The following is a 25,253-nucleotide window of genomic DNA, read 5'->3' as shown; positions in this document are numbered from 1 at the left end:
AAGAAAGACGAGGAGGCATCTGAAATCCCTGGCTTAAAAATCAACATCAAACATTTTTAATGTTTATTTTTTTGTTTTTTTTTTTTTTGTTTTACAAAATTTGTAAATTTTGTTTTGGCTTGTATACAGGCCAATATAGGACACAGATTAAAATACCAGCCAACATATATTGGCTCGTTGGCTATATTGAACTGATCGGTGTCAATTAAGACCGATTATTCTACAATCTTCCATCATGTCTCAGGTTAGGCACTTGCAAACTGCGCACAGCACCGACTACCATTACTAAGGAAGCTACAAGGGGTAGGCACTTCACATGTGGCTCAGAGAATTTATGGAATTATTTTCCATCCCAAAGAAGCTCTTAAAAAAAAAAATCAAGAAGCTTTAAAAAAAAATATTTGCGTTTCGGCCCCGGCCCCTTCGCCCTCAGGCGGCCGCCATGCAGGCAGCGGCCGTTACCCGGCGCAACGGCGGCGGCGCCATGAGGGAGGGCGGCGAGCCCGAGGGGCTGGCGCTGGAGCTGGAGCGGGAGCGGGGCAAGCAGTGAGCGCCCGGCGCGGGGCGGCGGGCACGAAATGGCGGCCGCGGGCTCCACACGGGTGGAGCCCCTCACAGGGGTGTGTGTGGCGGGGGTCCCGCTGCCCCAGGCGGCTCTCCGCCCTCGGGGACGCCCTGTGGGTGGTGCAGGGAGGGTGGGCACCGCAGTGTGGGGCAGGGAGTGAGTGGGGGGTTGGTGGGGGCAGTCAGTCCTCGTCGCTCGGTGTTGAGGTGGTGAGGAGAAGGTGTAGGGCAGGGGACTGGGGTGGCACCAGGAGCTTGGAGAAACAGGATAAATAATCTCAGACATGTGAAGCTGGTATTAAAACAAAAAGGAAAATAGGACTGGGGGTGGGAGCTGGGGTGCAGTAACAAGTGGGTTATCACAGAATCATAGCATATCTGAAAGGGACCCACACAGATCATGGAGTCCAACTCCTGGGTCCTCAAAGACCAACCCCCAAATAAACATAATCAGATCGTGTCTGTTTGGCACGGAGAAGAGGGAATGGAACAGGCTATGAGGTGCTCTTTATACACGCCTTCTTACCTTTTTCCACAGCATGGAATTAAACGGGCAAGTTGGATATCGCTCCACCATCAGTAAATACCTACAGGGAAAGTAGTTCATCTCCTTCTAGTGCAGTTCTGCAAAGAAAATGATAACTTGTTACTGCTACCAGTTAGTCCTCTTGCTTAAGCAGCAAAGATTTCAAGATTTTTTGTTTTTGTTTTCAGTTTGCTTAGGAAGTCACATGTTTTTCTCTGTTAGAGAACATTATTGCCTTTTGAATGTTAATAAATTAAAATTTAGAAAATGCCAGAAGCTCTTGCGCTGCCTTAAATCAGACCCTTAATATTTACATTTCTATACAATTTTGAGACATTTGGTTCCGTGATGATTTTTTCCTCCAGACGGTGTTTCCTTCAGTGTCTAGGTTGTTCTAGGCTGAAGATTCCTGCAAACTATTCCTGAAATTGTGGACTTTATCAAATGTCTATTCATCAGTGGAAAGGGGGAAGCCAGTATTAACGGAGTCAAAATGGTTAGGCAGCTTCTGGGGTCAAAATGGGACACAAAGGAGCTTGGTCATGCTTACACCTGTGTGTAAGCACATGACCTTTTTCTGAATCTCCTGACCAGTAAGTTATGTGTCAGCGTAATACATAAATTATCCTCTGCATAAACCAATTCTTTGGTTTACCAGATACTCAAGCTTGACATTGTAGGTTCTCAGATAAAAATCTGAATATTGGCTTTGTTTCACTGCTTTGATTTTTTTTTTTTTTTTTTTTTTTTGAATTAAGGAAAACCTGGGTATTTTATGCACCTTAACTTCCTGAGGTTGTTCTGCAAGACTGTGCCCAAAGTGCAAGTCACATTATAAAGCTGTGCCATTGCCAAGCAAAGGAAAAAATATGTATATTTAATAAAAGTCTCTATTTTGATGGCATGACAGAGACACAATTAAAAACTTGCTGCTACAGGTGGATTATGCAACTACTTCCCATGTTTGTCTTCTGTATGCAAATAGGCAACACCATTGTTGTCTATTTCACAAGTAATGTATTCAACCTAGCTGTTAGCAACCAGGTTTGTTAGAAACCAGCATCTAAACCAGTCACTTGTATGGTCTATGAATACAAAAAGGCTCTTTGAAGGTGTGATTCATCTGACCTACTTCGGCAGGCTGTTTCAGAGTGAGATGAGTCACACACCCTAAGAAGTTTTCTCTCCATTGGGTATAAAGAAAGCTGAGGCTGCCTGGCTCATAGATAGATGTCCGCATTCCTCCAGAGCAATCTCACCCTTGTCATCTTTTCACTGGTTTATTTGATTATTGTTCCGTTCAGGCAGTTTGCTAACAGCCCACCTACCACTCTAGTGAAGAAGGGATTTTTTTACTTCAAAGGGTAAATTGAATCATCCATGTCAGGAAGGGGTCTTTACCTGAGTACCTGCTGATTCTCAATGATTGTGGATATAATACTATGAAAGGCTTAATGAAAGCCAGTAGCTTAAATCTGACACTGAATTACTGTAATCAAGATTCAGCACAGGTTCTGTTTGGGAAATGTCATGGCAAATGTTGCTGAGAGAGGGAAGGCATGTAAAACACTGCAGTATACTACTTAATAGACAAAGAGTTCTTAAAGGCATACATTTATGCATGTCAGCTTACTCTATCGATTTACTTTTGTCGATAGGGTTGCATGTTAATTCAGCTTGTGAGATTTCAGCTTTCGTGGCTTTCCACATAAGGAAAGTTGTTGGATTTGCCCAGCACGCTGCTGACTGGCAGGGTTTCAGTGCTGTATATGCTCTTTCGTGTGGTGCCTTTTGCACTGTGTAGTATTGTTCCTGCTCTGTTCATAGATTCTGAAGGCATCTGTGTATTTTGTCTTCTACACAAACTAGTAAAGGTCTGTCACATTGTAGAGCTGATGTCCTAGAACTGATGATTTGCCTTGAGCTTCTCCCATAATGTTTCACTGGTTTCTCTCTCCAGTAAAGAAAATGGCTTCAGGCTGTCTTTCGGCTGATACATGCACCAGATACCCAGATCTGGATAACAAAACGTACAGGAAAATGGCCATTTTCCTAAGTGGCTGTCACTTTCAAGTAAAATAACACCTGCAAACTGTCTTAAAAGGAAACTCTGCATTTTTTTTTTTTTAATTGTTATTTTCACTCAGTCTTCTTACCTGAACTGCAGCTTTTTTCTCCTTTTCCTCACAAGCACATTCCTGTTGTTTAGTATGCAAGCATGTGGTTAAGTTTGCCTGATGACAAACTGATGAGCTTCCAGAGTTTATGGACCTTTTTCTGTGATGCCTGTGAGTCTGCTGACATGGGAAAGATTCATAGGCCTTGAATATGTCTGGTTATAAATAAATGTCAGGTTGTCAGTAAAATCACACCTCAGCCCCTCAAAGTACAGACCAAGACACTGGACAAGCAGCTACACACAGCTGCTTCAAATTCACGGTAACAGATAAGTGGTGTGGGCTGTCATTTCCTATCACAATTAGAAATACCTCCATAAATTCAAAATACATACTCCTAGTACAATAAACAGCTGACATATTTACCAAGTTGGTTGAAGTGGTTTATTTGTATGTCTCTTTTCTGTCAGTGCAGGGACTATAATTTACTGCGTATGTACTGAATAAAATAGAGAGCTTCTACCTTGCATACTTTTTAGTTTCTATTGGAATATTAAATGTTTAATAACAATTTTTAAAAAATTATTTTCAGTTTCCAAATGAAAGTAAGGTTTTCTGTTGTGTAGCAATTACAGTCTGACACCTGACAACTTATCATTTCAGTGTACATTCTCATCCAGAAGGAATATAATTGGAAGTTGGCTAGCAGCTTTGCTAATGATGCAGAAAGAAGAATACAATCTAACTTGTACTTCTGAGAAATATTGTGCGTAGTCTTGGAATGATAACAGAAATTAAAAACTGAAAGCACTGGATCTAAATAACTCATTTCTATTATGCTACCCTGCATCTATCAAAGCACCTATTTAGGGTTTTCTTGAAGAGGAAGAATTAATTAAATTTGGTTACAGCTCAGCTCTAATTACAGCTTTGACTGTGTCTAACTTCCAGGGTTCCTTCCTTCCAAAAGTGCCGTTTTAACACTCACCATCACCCCAATTTCCTCTTTTCCAAGCACTAAGTTTGACAGAAATCTGCTTTAAGGAAGCCATATCCATTTGTACTGGAATGATACCAACAATATAATAAGATTTTGTCTTCCTTCTTCCTAGCCATCTGTGTCTTCCATTTGGAGTGGAAGCAAATAAGCAGCAGCAAACAGATTTCCTCTGTTTTTCCTGCACCTAAGCTTTCTGACTCGTGTATTTCAGCTCTGTCTTTGGTGGGACTTTCACCATAACCTCTTCTGTCTCCAGTATGTTATCCATACTTTCATTCTTTGTTTGCCTGTGACCCCCTCTCTAATTTAAAGTTGGTAGGGAACAACAGCATTAGAGCAACAAGAGATTGGAAGATGCAGTTCTTCTCTGCCTTTAGAGGTTTCTGTCCTCCAGTGTCTTTCTTGCACTGAAAACTTACTTGAATTACCTTTAATTAACCTTCTGCTTATTTTATTTTCTTTAAATTCAGCACTTCCTCTGGTGCAGGTAGGTGGGTTGTGCTCTCATCTAAGTCCTCTCCTAGATTCTGCTACTGGTCATTGATCCAAGGCAGCAAGAGTCCAGTATCCAAGGTATATGCCAGGTGCCAAGCAGTATATGAAAGTAATCAGTGGGCAAAAAGTGTGTTTTCCTACAAGGAAATATTATTATTTTTTTCAAATAACGAATTTCTTAGGCATCCTGTAGTTGAAGAATTAACTCCATTTGTTTAATGCTGATGGTCTGCTGGGCAGATATTACATTTTAGGAAACATCTATGTTGTTTTGTAATGGAAGTAATTTTATTCACAAAATAGGCATTCTGTTGTTTTTAATGCACTATAATGCATTAAGTGTAATTAATGTTAATGTAACTATAAAGAAAAAATACATAAAAAAGTGAGCAAGATGATGTAATTACATAGAAAAGACTGATAGATACTTCATCTAAAAATACATTTGATTTAGTCTTTTTTACCTTAATAATTAGATTAATGTAATAGCCAATTAATTGATTTCTCAAAACCCATAGGCAAATGCTTGAAAACTCAATATTTGAATTGAGAAACACAGTAAAAGAACTGGAAAAGAGACTTAGCAGTGTTGAAGATGAAGGTAAGTGAATTCAACAGAATCTTGTAATCAGTTAGGAATTGTAACAATTTAATTCTTTTGGGTAGACCCTACGGAGATGTAAGCTTTTATTTAGGAATTTTAGTTCCTCCTTTTCAAACACGCTTATTATAGGTGTGATAATTGCAAACGTGAAATTAAGGAATGCTAAATACTTTGTATTAGTTTTTTTTCCCTCTTGTTATTATTTGAAGAAACAATGGATAATGTGGATAACTTGATAACATAGAGTTAGTTGGTTAATATTCTGGCCACAGTAAGCCCATTGAAACAAAACCCTTGATTTATATTTTCAAGCTGTTTTGTAATTCAAATGAATGCTTCCTCATTATGAGGATGACTAACGGGAGAGTTTCTCAGTCTCCAGAACAAAGTAGGAACAGTTTGAAAGAATGCTAACTTAAATTTGAAAACGCATAAAATAATTTGGGAAACAGAATAACCCTGTGTTTGTTTTTAAGGTAATGAATGGAAAACCAGATACGAGATGCAAGTAGAATTGAATAGACAGCTGGAAAGGCAAATTAGTATTCTAAAAGGCAAAATGGAGCTTATTCGTGGAAACCCAACAGGTAGAAATAGATATCCATAACTGTTTTTCAATAGAATTAGTGATTATATGTTGAAATCATTATTAACGGATTGCATCTTTTGCTTATTTGTAGATAAATTGTCCATTATTCGCATCTTTGATCAAATGCCTGTGGTGAGTACAATGGAATTCAATCGCTTAAGTATCAAACCCACGGTATAATTAAAGAACTTGTATAATTGATACTGTTCCATGACAAAAAATACCAGTGGCCCTGTCTAGAAACCAAAGCAATCAGGCCTGCTTACTTTTGTATGGTTTCACATATGCATGCAGTTGCATGCATATTGCAAACCTGTCAAGGTCCCTCTGAATGGCAACACAACCCTCTGCTGTATCAAACACTACTCCTAGTTTTGTATCATATGTGATAAGAAATATCAACAGTTGCACTTACATTTTGAATAATATAGTTACAGGAAAATTCCTCATTTTACAGTAAGTACCCCATTTTTTGCCACACAAAGTGTCTGTTTTCAGTTATAAGTTTTTATTTCTTAATACATTCATATTTCACCATCTGCATTTTAACAAAGCAGAAAACATTTTCCTTTGATCTTGAGGAGAAAATTGTAGGAAAAAAAAACAGCAAATATTTTGGCCATTAATAAAACTGAAGTAGGAAATTAAGTGAAACATATTTAGATTCAGGACTATTTTCCCTTAGTCATCTGCTGCAATATTTTACTTTGAGACCTTTTCTGCCTCTTAACCATTTTTAGAAGTAGGGGAAGTAAATATAGAAGTGGTAATAATGCCTTGTTGCATAAGCAGGAGTAATGACCATTATCACAAGGCAGGGCTTTGAGGATTTTTATTTTTATTCCAACTTCTCATGCACTTAAAGATGTCATAGAAAGCCTCTCTTAGTGTCTCCATCTGATTCTTGTGCTTCAGATTCTGAAGATTAATGGGAGTTCACCGAGCCTAGAGGAGGCTGCATGCCATATTAGTGGGAATGATTGCTTGTTGTAAGCAGTATGTGAATAATTAATTGCTCTTCCTGATCTGATCCGTGGCCTTCGGGTAGTAAATATTCTTGCCAGTTTAAGTACTGTCCTAGACTCCATGGTGTTTTCTAGATGGCTGGATCTTTTTTTTTTTTTTAGACAACCACTTAAAAGCAATAGCAGAACAAAATCCTTCCCATCCCGCTTGCATATGTCAGGGAGTTGATTAGAAAATACAGCTGGAATTATATTTGAAGCACAGAACATTGCTCTAAAAAATTTACAGCAGAGTTTGCTTCAGACAAGGTTATTCCTGCCAGCCTGTGAAGCACTGACTGGCACACATGCTGACAGTATTAAAAGTGTTTATTTCCATTGAATTTCCAACACTGTCTTAACCAATCCAATTACACCTTGCCAAGAACCCAAAAAGTCATTACCAGTTAGATAATCTGTGAGCTTTATTGGCAGCTGTATTGCACTGATTCAGTACATTTCTAATCCCTACTAAATTCTGCCTTGCCTCTTCACCTATCAGCTATTGTTCTAAGAGGTTTGATCGCTGTTCCCATAAAAGAAATAATGACAGCAGAACTGAAAGATTCCTACTGCCAGAAGGAATCTAGGAAACAATTTGGAGAGGCCTGGACTTACACAGTTACACCTAGGGAAGTACAGAGCCCATGTGCCATGCCATATTTTTTCTCCTAGTTTTTCACCCTTCCAGTTTAGTGAATACATTCATCCGTTGACTAGCCAGAGGGAAAAAAAAACAACACGGTGTTTAGGGATTTAGTCAGATGTTTCATTTTGGCTTGTTTTGATTGTTGGAAGACAGAAAGAGAGGAAGAAAGCAGATGTATTTTGGGGGCTTTGCTGCTTTTTTTTTTTTTTCACTGAAGGTATCAGAACAGTCAATGTATTTACAGTTATTCTTGCAGAATGCAGAGCTTTTGGCAGGTAAAACATTGGTAAAAAAAAAAAATGCACAGATCAATTTGTGGTGCCTAAGCGTATAGATTTATCCAAATCCATTTTATGTTTTTGAGACTTGTTCAGGGAAGCAGAGGGGAATATTTAGCTTCTCCACAGATGAGAATAAAGAGCAGATGTGGTGAGTGGGTGTAGAAAAGCAAAAGCTTTGCAGCCAGTCATCAATCTACATTCGCTCAGAGTAAAAATGCTGAGAGTGTGTATATATAAAAATTGAGTGTGTGCATTAAATGAAAAGTACATTATAATATTCAGTTTTCAACTTGCTGTTGCATATGAAGTTCTGTGAAAAGATAGCAAAGTGATTTTTCAGCAAAATGATACAGTTTCTAGAGTATGACAACAATGGACAGTAGATTTTGAGGAACATTTTTAGAAAATAAAATAGCACTTGCAAGTCCTTTTTGAGGTATCTCAAAGGTTGTAAGGATATTTATCTCACTTGGCCAGCCATTTAAGGTCTTACTGTAGACAACAGAAGCATGTCCACAGAGTAATTCATCTCATTTAGAGATAGGTACGATAAAATATTTTCTTGATATCAAGCGATACAGGAAACTTAAAAAAAAAAAAAAAAAAAAAAAAGATTAGAAAAGATTAGTCATCAGGAACTCTGCTAGTGGGCAAGCTATAAAAACCTGAATGAAAGAGAAGAACACAAACACACATTCTGGAGTGAGGAAAAAGGAAGGGCAGAGGATTTTGTGTTCATAAATTGCAATGATTGTTGCAGGTAGTTTGCATTTATTTCACTTTAGAATTAGAATCTTACTGATGAATGATTCCTTGCTATTAAAAATAACCCTAATCATATAAATATACAACTATCCTTCTGAAGTTCTTATACTGTCTTGAGATATTACTTTTTTTATTAAAAAAATGATGGTGTCACATGACAGTAAATGCAGATTCAATACCTCAAACACTCATATTTTCATAGCCAAGATACAGAAGAGCATTTTTTTGTACTGAGGCTGGATTAAAAATAACCTAAACAGTGACAAGCACAGGGGAGTTGCAACACTGAAAACTGTTTAGTCAGTAATATCCTTTATGTCTCAATGAATAATAGAAATGTCATACACTATCTCAGGAATAATTACAGATGGAATGCCTCCTCTCTAAAGCTTAACATGCTGTGAATTTTATTTACCCCCTTAAACACAGTGCATTCATTTGTTCACGTTTTTTCATTAAGTGAGTTTTGGTGAAATACATGTAGTCTGCTAATTTCCCGGGTAAGTAGAAAAAAAAAATGATTTATATCACCACTTCAGCAAGAAAGGATCCCTAGATAGCAGCTTTAGTATGCAAATACTGAAAGGCACACTACAGAATCAGTTCAGAAGAGCACACTCCCGATAGCATTGCCTTAGCAACGCTCTAGTTAAGATTAGCCAAAGAACCCGGGTTTCAGTCATAAATCACCATTTTCAGGACTGCCCAGCACCACAGTTGAGAAAATTCTCACAGTAAGGGCCAGATACTTGCTTTGTAAAGCTGCCTCTCTGACACCGTAATGACCACGTGCAGCAATCCTCACACTGCGACCTCGAGGGTTTTGCTGTCAGTTTGAAAGTGCAAGGGGAACATGTGGCAGTGTCACACTGGAGAAGGTGTTGGCAACGTAACTGGAGGGGCATCTTGTGTTTGCGAAAACATGCAACGAAGAATTTATATTTCTGTAGGTGTTGATGACTGCCTATAGGGAACATCAGCACTCCACGATGGCATAGGAAATGTTGACAATTCCTTTAGCAAGTCACTGTGAAGTGGCCCTGGTTGTTCTTGCTGGATTAAGTCACCAAGAGCTCTGTGTGAAAAACAAATCTGGTATCCTGTCTTCTCTGTCAGGCTTCTAAGTATTTTGGAGAAAGTTGTGTAGTCTGGTCTGACAGCCCTAAGCTGCCTCCTGCCTCCTCACAGACTTCCCATTCCTACTCCTTTCATCCGATTTAGGACAAGCGTTTTGGATGCCTCCAGGAGACCTTTTTGACTTGTATTTTTCCCTTTCTTTGTCATGTTGGCATTAATTGTTCCTCCTGGTGGCCTTGCACAAAGCAGCAGACTGTTTTACTCAGATCACTTTGTGGTATTCCCACAGGCAGAATGCACTTGGTATTTCAAAGAAAACAATCAGTGAGAAACCTCACAGTCAACTGACATTATTAGCTGGCTGCTCTCCAGCTGGGTGCCAGTTCAGGAATTCCAGCGATGGCTTGGCGATTGACTGGGACCCTTGGATATCTCCCAAGGAAAATGTATAATGAAACAATCTAGGCTTTTTTTTTTTTTCTGAAAGGCCTTGCAGGAGAGGCAGTAAGTGAAACATATCGGAGCCAATAACATCTTGTTTTGTCAATCTGAACCGCAGCAAGGGAGCAGTTTCAACTTCCTCCCCCCTAGTTCAGCAGCTGACCTCTCTGAAAAAGGCTGTGGAGACTGATGGCATAAGGATATGGGTAGCACTGCCCCACGTCTGGTTACACTGAGGGAGCTTGAACTTGCCAACAAGTCTCCAGGCTGATCTCTTTACCCTGGCCCTTGACAGTGTGTGATGCATACAGCACACTGCATTCATGCAGTTCAGCTCTGTTTGGTTTTGAATATATTGAATATTTGAACATCAGAAGAGCATACTAACCACAAGGGGGCACTTGACATTTAAACAAGTACAGCGATTCTTTCTTCACCTCTACTGAAGCCTTTACAGTATCTACCGCATATATATCGACTGCATATTGTATGTAGGAATATGCTATGCTACGTAATTTCTATGTATCATTTTTCCAGTAATTGCTACAATATACGTGTAGTGACTTTATTGATATCTGCTTAAAACTAATTTCAGTTACAGTAAAACTAAAGAGGTAACAGCTGCTAATGTTGGAGGGGGGAGAGTTTATTTTCTAAATAAAACTTAATTTTATTTAAAATGTGAAGTAGAATGGATTGCAAAGGCTTCTTGTGTGATTTTTTTTTCTCCTATACAACTGACAGGTGTATTGCTTCTGTTCTAACTCAGGGAGAATAATTAAAAAAAAAAAAAGCTGAATCAAATTGCTATAAGGATCAATAGTTTGCGTAAGCTCTGATGAAAGCATATTTGAGCTTCTTGATGATGTCACATATTTGTCACCTTGTCCGTTGTAGAATTATTGATTGTCACATCTGTTGCCAATGATATTAGGGCAAGGAAAAATCCAGGATGAGAATAACTTCTGTGTAGCTTTAAAATTCGGCCGCAGTAGCCTTCTGTACAACTTTGTTTTCTGGCAAGTGTTAAGCCAAATATGTAACTTCAGTTGAATGAGAAGAAAAATATGTGGAAAAAGAAAAAAAAAAGAACTGGAGAATTGGTTTTCCCTTTGTGAAAATCTGGGCTTTTGCCACTGCTGGGCTCGAGACTTAATGTATCATTGCTCTGAGAGTGCATCTTGCTAAGCCCTGCAAAATTCCTTTACAGAAAGAAAGTATTCATTTAAAATCGCAGTGTGTCTTTTAGCTTACCAGATTGCTGAGAGGGGCTTGACATAGGCAACTTAATGAAAACTAAGAATCTTAAATTCAGGTTAAATCCCTTAGTCAGCTTACGTCTCCCTTTTAGAGATACATTGTCCAGCTATTCAAGGCTCAGTAGAAGAACCTGCAAAAAATCTGACTTAAAACAATATTTCAATACTCAGTTAAAGCAATACCAGGAATAAGTCATTTGAATTCTAAATAATCTTTTTCAGAATTTATCTTACTGGCTTATCCTGGAGTCTAGTTGGCAATTTCTTCTGGGAGAGTGCTGCATTGCTGGGGGGGGAGGGCTCCTTCTAGTTCCCTTGAGCTCTCACTGGGCCTTGCTTTGTATTGAGGCTGTTCTGTGCTCCTCCTAGAGCTCTGGTACAAGTTGGTGTTACTGTATGCTGTAAGCTCTGCTTTCTGGGAGCTTTTGCTCTTGTATTGTTTGACTCTGTTAAGCAGTAAGCTGATTGTATAACCATAAGCATAGAGAATTGAATCTGTTTCAATTATTTTTTATTTATTATTTTTTATTATTTATTATTTTTTATTTTTTTGGTGTTCGCTTCCCATAGAATTCAGGAAAGGGAAAACCAGTCCTTAATGGTTTGGCAGAGTTCATATGCTGGTGTGCAGGAGCTAAAGACTTCAGGTATATAAGCCCTCAGCTAGTTACTGAGTTACTGCCTTGACCGTAAGGGAGGAGGTAACTTACAACAAGTCTTTATTCACATGGGTCCCTAGGACCTGTCCGAAGTTGTACCACCGAAAATTTTATTATGTCTGTTTTTGAAATTACCTTCTATAATATCTGGGGACTTGGAGAATTTTATTATTTGAGTAGGAACAGATATCTGGCTAGATTCACGTAAGAACTTGAGTATTGCTGTAACTGACCTCTACAGTGTCTGTTAGGTGCCTGGACCCAGGAACAAAAATTAGAAGGCTGTTAGCAACCTGAGAAGGGCAGATAGACTGGGATTCACAACAGAGTGCATAATAGAGATGAAAGACTGTTGGAAAGGTGGTAAGAAATGCAGAAGAACTGTGTTTGAAATCCTGTCTGCTTTCCAGAAGTATGCATGGCCTTGCATCCATTTTCACTTGTTCCTTCTCCATCCCTGTAAGTTTTGTTTTCATGACTGGTGAGCAGCTTGGCTTCAACAATTATCTCAACATGGCAAGGGTTCTCTCAGGATGTGAGGTGCTGTCAATTAAAGCTCTTAGAGTGGCAGAGAACTAAAATGTCAGCCTTCTAATTCCTTTGTGAGTTAATTTTTAGACTTTTAGGCAGAAGATAAACCATTCCTCATGTAATATAGATAGAGCATGCTTATCACATTGTGCCCTGGTGGGACACAACCGGGACCACCAAAAAACTTTGCTTTGAGACTCTGTAAAGACTTTCAGCAGAAAACTAAGCACCTTGATTAAGTTTGTTCTTTGGGGAAGTTAGAATAGCAACAGTTCAGATGCTGACCTAAGTTTTATGACAGCACCAGAAGTGAAGAATGTAAGACATTGCATAGACTGCTTTGGGATGTTAATTTCTGCTTGAAGTGTAATTTAGATGCTAGTCCTGTTTCAGTTTTGGGTTTCTCTTCCCAATCTGTAAACAGGGAGCAGTTTCACTTTCCTATTTCTCTGGGGGCACGCAGATTCTGTAGAAATGATAACTGTATACTGTAGTCACATCAACAACTTATTTCTGTCTGCTTGCTCATCAAAAGCCATGGTGTAGTACACAGTTTGCTTGCAGTTGGATCTCATCCTTGCTCCAGAGCTGAATGAGTGCCCAGGCATCTGCACTGGACCAGCTGCATTGGCAGCAAAAAATAGATAGCACTTCTGAAAAGGTTAAATGAAAAAAGATCTAAAAGTAGTTTGCTTTTGAGGTGAAAGAGCTAAAAGAAGTTAGACTGATACCATCATTGAGGAGATACCCAATAGCTCTGTTGTGACTCACAGCTGCAGCACCATGCTTGCTATCTTACAGAGCACTGATGGATGGTCTTGTGAGGAAATAAGTAGTGGGATGTGGATTTACAGAGCAGAAATTTGGAGAACTGCATGAACTTCTGTGTTTATTGTGTTTCAGCTTACTGTGGGGGTACAAAATATGTTGTACAAAAGTATATTGTCATGTGGTTGTAATCTTTAATGTGTAAGCAGGTCAGTAAGACCAAAAAAGTTAGTTTTCCCAGCTTGACCGTGCTGAGGCCTTTGCTATTGGTCTTTTTTAAAAATTCTGCACAGACACTGATGTAATGAAAAAGCACATGACCCTAGTGGAATTTAGCCAAATCTTCTCTTTAATCTGCAGCTTTCTTTCTGTCCTTGAATTGGCCAACATTAACTATTCAATATAGGAGCCTTCAGTATTAGGACAAAGGTTTCATCTGCATCCAAGGTACTTCTGTGTTAATTAGGAAAAAAAAAGAAAAAAAAAGAAAAACCAAATTCTTTTCAGTTCTCCAGTGTGTCTGTTGTAACAGATTAAAGTTAGTAACAGTTCAGTCATGTGTGAAACATTCTTGAAAGATACAGCTCTTCTGTGTCTCTTTTTTTGAACAGTGGGAGGGGTTATCCTCTCTTGGCAACACGTTTTAACGCACCGTGTCTTTTCCTATGCTCCTGCAAAATCTTGACTTTAATGAAAATCATTCCTGGGGAAATCTCAGTAACAGCCAGAAATAGTTTTGTGAAAAATAAAGTTTGGAAATGAATAAGTAATGTGATATACAGAAAATTATGAAAGAGAAGAAAAGATGGAGCAATCTGCACATACTAGAAAGGAGGAGACTGGAGATTTTGAACTGGCAGATGTGTATGGTGGCCATCTGTTAGAAACCATTGGTAAGAATGTCACTTTACTGATATAGAAAATAGAATGGTTTGATGATGTCCAGAATCAAGGATGTAAGCTATGGACCTGAGGTGAAAACGCTGTTATAAGAATGACATAATCTTTTGTGTAATGGCAAAGGACATTTTCAAGTTCACTATGAAACAAGCCAAAGAAGACTGCCAGGCTGAATGGATGCCCAAAAGACCAAGGTGCTGACCGAGAGATAGAGAGCAACAATCGTAACAATAAAATAAAGGCCAACATGTGGCTTAAGATTGGGTTTGGGAATTTTTTTTACCATTAGCAAACATTTATAAACAACTTTCTAAGAAACAGTCTATTCACAGATACCAGCCTTCTGGTATTTGCATGATGTGTAGGAAAAAATTACAAGAAAAAGGAGATAAGAATATTTGGAGAGGTTCTTAGTATTTCTCTTTACATGTTTTATACATGGGAAATGAGTATCTGGTGAATAAAGGCATTGCAATGTTTTATGTCAGTGAGAAGAATAACTGATACTGCTAAGACAATGGTCAGGTAGTCAGTACAGAAAGTAAAAGAGTTCAGCTATTCTGGCTAAAAAGATGCTGCAGTTAGAAATAAAAAAATAAAATAAAATAAAATCCTGAAACAGATCCTTCTTTTACAAAGAGGGCCTAGGCAGACAAGTAGAAAAAAAAGTAGAGCATGAGAAGTAATATATTGATAATGGAAAGATGATGGGATAACAAGTATTTAAGATACACATTTCAGGAAAGATCAAAACAGAAGTACATGTGGTACATTGCAGATACGAGAGACTTTTACATGTTTGTAAATTCTTTCTTCATCATCTGTTTGAATTAAATCATCTGGAGGAAGGATAGGAAAACACATTTTTATCACAATAATATTTGCCAATAGTATTGAAATACATATTGAAGCAACATGAATCACTTAAATGTTAGGACACCAGTATTTTCTTGTCTATATGTAGTTGTTTACTTAGCTAGATCTTTAGTTCCTAGTACAGGCAGTGGAAGTCTCGTTGATACAGTCAGCTTGGTATAGAGATAGGTATCTAAATTCATCTCAGTAGGTATCTTTGATGGAATAGTTATGTAAGCAGAGACTTGCAGGCATTTCAGTACAGAATAGCCCACTGCTGCTTCAGAAGGATACATGTCTCCTGTAACCCGTGTGTCATATCTGCCACATACGGATGTCTCGGACGCCCTACGGCATCTCCAAGGACAGCTGAATTGTAACTGCTCAGCTGAATGACTTTGAGCATCACTGATTGTGCTGACTGTGACTCCTAGCAGGAGCTTAGTTCACATGCGGACTCCCAAATGTAGATATTCTCACCTCAGAGTAAATCCTGTCCATGACATCAAATATATATATGAATATAATATTTGGATGGTTATGAATTTGGATATAATATCATTGGATGACTATTTCCAGAAGCTGTTACACATGTGATGCTTGTAAATAAAGATTAAAAACCCCAAGTGCTAGTAATGATGAGGCGCAGATCTCAGTGGTTGTGCTAGCACATTTTATCAGAAAATGCTGGATAAAAAGCAGAGAATTCTATTTTAGATTTGGAAAATCTAGAAGAACATTATAGAAAAGCCAGTCACAAAATTGTCAGACCTAGTCATCATAAATTTATTTGTTTTAATTTAAACATTATATATAAATGTATATATATTGCCTAAGCTTTCAATAAGGGCAGAAATGATAAAAAATGCAGGACAAAGAAAGAGCTAGCTAATGTCAGCAAGTACGTGGAGGAAATGGCAGTAACCAAATCCTAAGGAAAACTCAAGGAGCTGGTTAGGTTTAAATTGAGGGAAATGGGTAATCTCTACTTTAGGATTTTGAGAGAACTGTCTGGCTACATTACAGATCTGATAGCAAGTGGTTTTAATAAAGCTGTGGATGGTAGTACTGTGTGCATTAAAGAATAGCATTTTTTTTTCTAGATGTAAGATAAAGGAGTAATTGGGGCAAAACAAAATTGAAATACAGATTTGTTAAAAGTGGTTCATGCCAGGCAAACCTGTTAACTTTTTGTGATGAGACAATAGATTTGTTGTCAGGATAAATACAGTAATTCTGTTTACCGTGACCTCTACTAAAGATACCATGTCGCATGGGAAGTGGCTGATTAGTTTGGAGACAGTGATAATTAATCAATTTGTTGAAGGTGTAAGGAGCTGGCAAATGGAACATAATAGTGGATAGGAGGCTGCTGGGAGAGTACAAGCAGAGTTCTTCCAGGACTGGGTTTGGGACTAATCTCAGCATGTTATGCATGACCTTGATATACAACATAGAAATAAATCACAACATTTTCTCCTGATACCAATTATGTAATATAATAGGTATCTGGATGTTGTTTAGAAAGAGAATGACATGGAAGAGTAAGCTATTAAAAATGGGTTTTAAATTTAATAGTATAGACCAAAGGACTGAGGAAGTAGTAAACAAATTCTGTTATGAATTGAGAGCTGATCACCTGGACACAGCTGCAGTGGAGAATCTATTGAGGGTATAGAGAGGTATTGTATTTGATCTCATGTTGACTGTAAGCCATCACCATGCAGCTGTGAAAAAGGAAAATGCAATCTTAACGTTTCTCTATACAGATAAAGAAGAATTATTGACTTTGTTAAGGCTTCTGGAGTACTGCATGCTCCAGTATGGCTCTGCTCTCCAAGTCTAAGTGTGGGCTCCAGCTGGTGTACAAAGGGCTACTGTGATGATCTGATGAAAGGAGAGGCTGCTGCGTGAGAGACCACTTTTAAAAGCTTAGTAAAATGAACATTGAAATAAGACATTCCTGGTTTCTCTGTATAACACCAAGAAGAGCAGTTACCTTAAATATAACTTCAGTACAATAGCAAACAGTTATAAGCTTACCTTGAATAATCTGAGGCAAGAAATTTAAGAAATTAGTCTATTTAAACCTCCTGATAAGAATGTACCTACTGGATGGAGTGGATCAATTTATGAAAGGGATTACAAGAACCAGTTTCCTGTGGTAGAAATGGCGGAGGTCCCACTTGGGTGTGTGTTCTGACTGCACTACAGAGAACAGGCCAGTGCGGGTAACCAAGAGTGGACTCTGCCATGGTTACTCCCACAGAACCCAGTTGTACACAAGGTAAATGGCTCCACATTTTGGAGGGAAACAAATAAACAAAATACTCTCCAAAATACTGCTTTCTAGCCAAGTTCTTTTGGGTTACTACTGACATTCCCTGTACTTCTCCAGCCATTCCAGCAGCTCCCTTGGCAAGTAGTTTGAAGATGGATGTGCAGGTGGGATCTGAAATCTTCCTCCTTTAGAAAAGTAACCATGAGAGTGAACTTTGGTTGAAGTAGGGAGCAGTTCTGGCTGGTCACAACAAAGTGACTGTGCTTACCCAACAAGGCCCACAAGAGTGGAAAACTGTTATTTGTAGAATTTTAAAGCACTGGAAATGTGCAGTTCACAACTGATAATTGTAACATATGGTTAATTGCTTTTGTCTCTGTGGTGTGCCAGCCAGAACCTTGTAAACAAAAAGTGCACAAGAAGCAAATACAGCGACAAGCATCACAATGCCTGAAGAATAAGGGCTGTAATGGTGATGTCTTTACATAGAATGGAAATATTTGTTTTATTTACTATAACCACAGGGTTCCTTGAAGGAGGTTCTTAAACAACTAGAAGAAGAGAAGAAAAGTCTCCAGAATCAGCTAAAAGATTATGAACTTAGACTGGAACAAGAGGCAAAGGTTTGTAATCACTGTATGAATCTAGTCTATAAAAGCTGTTACGCTGTCTGACAGACAATGTGTGTGCAACACACAATAGAATAATTCCCCAAAATATGTCACTGGAAAAAGCTCTGCTCTGTATTTGTTTCTTCCTGTATGATTCAGCTTTTTAAGTATTTTGCTTACTAGTAGCCTGTTTTGCTTATTTTAAACACAGGCTTACCACAAAGCTAATGATGAGCGGCGCATGTACCTCTCAGAGATCTTACAGGTAAGCAAAAAACCTGTGTGACTCAGTACATTTTTAAAATCTTGATGCTCTCTTAATATAGCAATAGCATCTGTTAATGCCATGAGCTAAAGGTCTGTTATCACTTCATTCATCTTCCAAATTCATTATAAAAATTGCTTTTTAAAATGTTTAAGAGCTAGGAATGATGGATTACTCAATTTATTTTATTTTTATATCCATTTTTGCTTTTGTATCAATTATAGTTTCATTGCTTCCAAGGATAGTCAAAGTGCCCTTAACTGAGAAAGCTGAAGCAATCTGCTGATACTTGCTTGTCCATCCAATAGTCACAAGACTTCTGTGGCTCAGTTTGATGTTTCAGTTGAAGAACAGAACCAAATTATTAGGAGCAGTGTCACCCCCTTTTTTCGTATTTCCTTTTTTGTCTTTTAAGGACAAGCTATCCAGCCAATTCAGCATGACAATACAGTACATATTTCAATTAAATTTACAAGATAAAAGATAAGGTTTCTTGTTTTTATGAACTCAGAAGTTAAATTTTATTGCTGCAAATTATGTAATACATAAAAGTCGATATTACAACCTGCAGGGAACCTGTAAAGATTTCTGGTGCTTCTTGTTGTGAAAAAAAAAAACAAACACACTCTTAATTCCTGAATAATGTGGAAGTAATAGCTTAGTGTGATATTCAGGAATGACTGTCATGTAATCCCTGTCATAGCTAACTGGAGTGAAAGGCTGTAATTAGCAGTGTTTCCATGTGGGCACAGTGGGCAAGTGATTCTCTTATGTGGTTCATTGCCGCTTTAGATAATCTGAAAGAATTTCTCAAGCTAACTTCTCCAGAATTAAACAAAGAAGTCCAGACTGATAACTGTAATATATTATCAGTGAAGCTGGGAACTGTTGGAGGAAGAAGGTGCTGCGTAAAAAGATATTTTCATTACTATATGCAATAGCATATATGTTGGGCTGCCCAGAAAAGCACTTAAACACGCATGAAAGACCGTTTGAAGTGAGGCATATGCAGTGGCATGTTGCTTAAGTAGGGCATTTGGGACTCATGTACTACATTTTCTGTACTCAATGCCATGATATCAGAACCATGTGGGGGCAATTCATAGAACCATAGAATGGTTTGGGTTGGAAGGGACCTTAAAAACCACCTAACTCCAACCCCCTGCCATGGGCAGGGACACCTCCCAGCAGACCAGGTTGCCCAAAGCCCCATCCAACCTGGCCTTGAACACCTCCAGGGATGGGGCATCCACAGCTTCTCTGGGCAACCTGTGCCAGGGCCTCTGAGGGAAGCACTTCTTTCTAATGTCTAATCTAAACCTCCCCTCTTTTAGTTTAAAGTCATTCCCCCTTGTCCTACCACTGTACCCTCTGACAAGGAGTCCCTCCCCAGCTTTCCTATAGGCCCCCTGTAGGTACTGGAAGGCTGCTATAAGGTCTCTCTGGATCCTTCTCTTCTCCCGGCTGAACAACCCCAACTCCTTCAGTTTGTCTTCATAGCAGAGGTGCTCCAGCCCTCTGATCATCCTTGTGGCCCTCCTCTGGATTCATTCTAATAGGTCCATGAAAATAATCATCTTCAGGTTAATCTACCTGTCTTCAGTTGCTGACTTTGTTGTGACTGGGTCAGGAATGCTTGCCTAATGCATTATATAGGTGGAAACATAGCAGAAACCATTGTCCATAACCAGTGAGACTTGCTTCTCTTCAGTGCTAATTATTTTTTTGTTTCTGGTAAGTGCAGGATGTTTTCACACATCTTGTAAAATGTAATGTTTAAATAATCCAGATCTTGAATCTTCTTTAGGTAGCTCCAAAATCTAGTCCTAGGCTTTCAGAAGTCTTCACTGGCCTGGTATAGCTGGCACGTGGTATGTCATGATTACCACGCAGTTATTGTATGTTCCCGATGGACCTGTTTTAAAGAGGCTGAGAAAATTCGATTTGCTTGTGCTAGACACTCAAGTGTGCGTGGCAGCCAGACAAGCCCCACACCTGCTGCATTTTCTGTTTCTCTGACCTTGGCATAGCCAAACCTCTGAGAGGTAGTTCTAGTAAAGGCAGCTGGAAAAGCAGCAAGCGCTGGGTGAGGAGGAAACACCATGAGCTAAGGAGCAGCAGAAGCAACTGATTTAATCCTGCTCAGATTCTGTTAAATGCAATTCCAAGGGTAGCAACTGTTGTTTTCAGCATGTCCAGACATGTTGTCATGACCTCCAGAGTATGCAGAGTTTTCCATGCTGTGCTGTTTTTCAAGTAGTACCTGTTCTTAATTAATACTTTAATCATTCAAAAGTCCAACTAAATCACTACAATTTAGTACATTTTGTATCCCATTCAGAAAAGTATGTTAGAAACATAGTGCTTCTTCATTGAGAATATGGAGTTCAAGGCGGTATGACCAAAAATAGGCTAATTTTAAATCACATAGTCTCTGATTATCCAGATACTTCTGTGTGGCAAGGAATTTTGGCATGTGCTCTGTTCTCCCAAATCAACAAGGCATTGGTCTAATATGTGCTTAAAGTATTTTGTGGCAGTAAGATTAGAATTGGTCAAAGTCAGTTTGAAAATATTTGACTGTATTGACTGTGACTATGATTAGGATTTAACTTGCTTTGTAAAACTTTGGCTATTGCAGACTTCATCTACACTTACAGTTGTTGAAAGGCAAAAAGCAGATGCTCTGAGAGTCAAGGGAGAAAGCCAGATACAGAGGTAAATTTATTTATATTCGCTCTTTTTCTGGTGTAATTCTCTGTTCATGTTAAATATCACTAAACATAATTCTAATGATAAAATAGTAATCTTAACATCATTTTTGATACTGCTTTTCAATCTGTTTTATTTAATACTAAGTATGTTGCATGATTGAAAATACATATATTTAAGTGGCTTCTCTAAAATCTAGCAAGCCCTCTGATGTTTTTCCCTTTCAACCTGTATTAAAAAGGTCTAATTTTTTTCCTTATTACTTGCAGGACTGGGGACAGCAAGAGTACTCTTTAATCCATTAAGAGTAATTCAATTAAATAATTGCCTAGCCTGGTGCTTTTTAGTCCGTAGAGACTGTAAGGCTTTTTAGGATGATAATGTGAGTGATTTTAGTTGGCAACATAAGAAGGTTTAATTGTTCAACAGATTTCTGTTTAGTTATATGGGTTAGAAATTTAAATGTGAGACGAGCCCACCTGTTCTGAGCTGTAGAGAAATAAAATTAATTTCTGATTGTAGTGCTTCTGAGAATGCTTGAAATCAGGGGAGATTTATTTTTTAACTGAACAGAAAATATTAAGAATATAAAGTATGAAGAATACAGGGAATCACATCGGAAGTGTGTTGAACCCAGTATCCTGCCTCCAGTCACCATAAGTAGATGCCTACAACAGTGTGTAAAATCAGGGCAGGCAGATAAAATGTTTGCTTTTGGAACTCTCCCAAACATTTTCTGTTTGAAGACTTCCTGAGCTAATATGGTTTCTATGTATTTAGCATCTCACAATAAATACTGTTCCATGAACCCACTTACCTATATTATTAATACTAGCATCCACAATACATACTGAGAGCATCTAAAAATGTAATGAGTAAATTATAAGCATGAAATTGTGTATGCGTATTTGCTTACCTGCTTTATCCTTTCATTCTCTGTAAGCACAGAATAACAGGATTTCGAATTGGAACAGTGGATTTTCATGCTCCAGAGGAGGATTTTAGTAGAATATGAATTAACATAGTACAATATGAATTAATGTCTCTAACTGAAGTTTCTCAATACAGAAAAAGCACTATGTGGGTCTGAGGTTCCCCATATATATCCAGCATGTTGCTTCTGGACCCAGTGATGCTTATGTATTGGGTTTATGCGGCAAAATTTTGGTAGTGAGGGGGCTGCAAGGGTGGCCTCTGTGAGAAGAGGCCAGCAGCTGCCCCATGTCAGATCAGGGACAGCTCCGGCCAGTGACAGTAACTGGGGAGTGATCTCCCCGTCTTTATCTCAACATGAGCTTTTTCCATTGTATTTTCTCTCCCTTTTCTTCTGAGGAGAGGGAGTGAGAGAGCGATTGTGATGCTCAGGTAGCCATTGGTGTGAAACCACCACTGTTTAACATAGCCCATGTGAAAGAGGTCAGGAAGTTAGAATTAGGAGAATTTACTGTCTTTGTTGGGAGATTAAATATCATCACCCAGATGCTGAGATTTTCTGAGGGTTAACAATGAACTGTGATTTTGTTGTGGGTTTAATTAATTTATTTTAGCATACCATTGCTTACCTGAAATTATATGACCGCGGGTTTCTCTAATTTTCTTTATATCAAACAAAAGAAAATAAGGTTTCCTGTGACTGCTGGTCTCAAAGGATGCATATTGTAACCAAATACCCATTTTCCATCCACTTTCTCTCAGAGGTTTTTCTTTTTTAACTTCAAAGTACTTTATACACAATCATCTTTTAAATTGTCCATAGTAGTGAAGGATCTAGTTTGCAAAACATTGGCTTCTGTGACCAGTGAAAACTATTAAACTATAAAACTATTACCTCAAGCTTTGGTCTTAGTATACAACACAGATATAAGAATGGGGATTTGTATTTTAAATGCTTGATACAGGTAAATGCCTTTCAATCATCACAGTTATTACAGTCACTGCTATATTATTCCTTTTTAATTATGTTTTGATTTACTGCCTGAAGGTTGTTCATTCAAGCTGACATTAATGAGAATAACTTAATCCAAGTAAGAGGAAATAGGTGTGACTGAAAATAAACTGTTCTTGAGAATAATTTGATCTTTTTTCTGTCCAGAGTTCTTCTATTAGCCTTTCAGAAAACACCTGTCTTCACTGGATTTCAAAACATACCAAGAAACAATGTTTAATGTTTGTTTTAACTCTAGGTACAGATACAGAAAACCCCGTCCATATATTAAAACAACACTGTAATATTTTTTCAGATTAATTGTGAACACTAATTGTTGATGCATTCTGTCCCCTGGCCATCCAAATACAGAAGGCAAGCTTGAGAGAGGTCATTTTTTATTGTATTGCACAGTACACCAAAAAAATAGATAAGATGGCAACTGGGAAAAAAACATGGATATCTTGATGACTTAAGTGTCTGACGTAGTCTGAGCAGCCAATTTAATGTCACCCTGAGCCCTTACTGTTACACTGAGGCATATTGCAGGGCCTTTAGCTGAGTTCCAGCACTGCCATGGCTGCAACTGCCTGGCTTCTGGCTTGCAGCTGGCATAAGTCCAGCTGGTTCTCAGCGGAAAGAGGTTTTGCTGCATACAGAATTCCACACGGATATATGCTTGGTCCAGCTCTGCAGTGTTTTTTTGACTTTGCGTAATCAGTTGGTCCTAGTCTGAATTGTCACTTGGTTATTTAGCAAACCAAAGCCTTGGGTTCTGGTCTGCCAAGCTCCCAATCTTGCAGCTCCGTATCTCTGCGGGGCCAGCTCTCCCTTCAAGGCTGTGGCTGCTTGCAAGAGCTGGAACAAAAGAAGTGTTGGTCTCAAGAAAACCAGGGAGCCTTAGGGACAGCTTACTTGGCTGTTTGCCCAGAAATTTGAAGCTTGCACAGTTTGTGTCATCACAACTTCTACCACATAACAAAACATTTCTCTGGCTATCATCATGAATGTAAAGATGTGGGGGTGTGATATGTTTTACTTCAGAATGCCTATTACTTGAGAGGCACTGAAACCCCGTATATTGCCACTGGAGTACATGAAGTGCTTGTGTCTACTTCAGTGATGAGCAGGGAGAGAAACAAAGATGCTCTGTGTAGAGATGCATGCTGCTCGGTCATGAGAGCGAGCCTTCCAGTTTGTGGAATCGCCATTTCACCCCTGGAGATGTGCTTACATACCCACTGATTTCTCTTAGATCAAGATGAAAACAGCTCTGGTAGGTTTCACCTAGGTGGCATATGTGTCTCTGATGAGCACCACTTCAGAAGCCTGCTACCAGCAGTTCACATGTATGATCCTGGGCTCGAGAGAATGGCCACAGGCTGAAACACCTGCGGAGAACTGTGACTGCATCTACAGGGAGGGGTTTTCCATTTCTTGATGGGGATTGTGCAACTGATGAAAATGGCTCCTTTTAGCTTTGTCTTAGTGCAGATGTTTAGTATTCTGTTCGTGTTCTTCAAATGCCATCATTTGGATAACAGGAAGTAGTCAGGAATCATGAGATGAAGATTGGTTTAGAATGCAGAATAATTAAATGCTCTGCTAGCCCTCAAACCTAGAAATATGCTTGTTTTTTCTCCTCTCAGAGTTATTAATTCACCATAATAATCAGTTATGCTAATATAATAAGCATGCAAATTTCTAGCAGTAAAGCTTACAGCAAGTGCGACATTTGACGGCTAACTTCACCCATTTTATTTCAGAGAGAGATGCGGCATTCTACAAAACCCGAAGATGGTTAATCCTCAAAAAGGACAGATAAAAAAGACTGTAGGAGTGAAGCAGCTTCCAAAACTAAAGCACTGATTTATATACATGCAAAGAATTCCAATCATGTTTCTTCTTTTTTCTTTCTTTTTTTTTTTTTTTTAACTGAAAATTTCTAAGTTCAAAATGAATGTATGTGTGCTGTATTATACTGAGCCTAGACCAGTGCATCTTCTTGGCAGCCCTAGTGTAAGTGTTCCTCTTTGCCTGATGAAATTGTTCTTCTAGGTGCCATCTTTGTTCTGGTGAGCTCTGACCTTTTCCATTCTGGTTCTCATCAGTGATTCTGGGCATCAGGGAACTGGGAGCCTTGGAGGACATTTCATTTGTCCTCCAACGTAGATCCTTGAACTCTGACTGCACAATAACTTGAAAATAAATAAGCCTTTAACATTTTTGACCTCTCAACCAAGAAGAAAAAAAAAAGCACTGATTTAATCTGAAATGTAATCTCTCTACCCAAATAGTGAATCTCAGAGAAAATTCCATCCAAGGGCATCCCCCCTTGGTGTAGCATCAAAGAGAGCCTCTCAAGTAGCTTGGTGC

General features: G+C 38.6%; 1 protein-coding gene across 1 annotated transcript; it reads left to right on the top strand.

Annotated features, from left to right (window-relative positions):
* Nucleotides 1–442: 442 nt before the first annotated feature.
* Nucleotides 443–24,971, top strand: LOC309873926 (coiled-coil domain-containing protein 169-like; the record flags this gene model as incomplete). The annotated part of the gene is made up of 8 exons (XM_082751741.1): nucleotides 443–546; nucleotides 5,221–5,303; nucleotides 5,783–5,893; nucleotides 5,987–6,027; nucleotides 17,890–17,988; nucleotides 18,188–18,241; nucleotides 20,883–20,959; nucleotides 24,644–24,971. 8 exons carry the CDS (start codon nucleotides 443–445, stop codon nucleotides 24,744–24,746), a joined length of 672 nt encoding a protein of 223 aa, XP_082607867.1. The 3' UTR covers nucleotides 24,747–24,971.
* Nucleotides 24,972–25,253: the final 282 nt, after the last annotated feature.

Source organism: Aythya marila, assembly GCF_965140915.1.
Source record: "Aythya marila genome assembly, chromosome: 1".
In the NCBI taxonomy this organism is placed as follows: domain Eukaryota; kingdom Metazoa; phylum Chordata; class Aves; order Anseriformes; family Anatidae; genus Aythya; species Aythya marila.
This window is presented reverse-complemented; position numbering and strand designations above follow the sequence as displayed.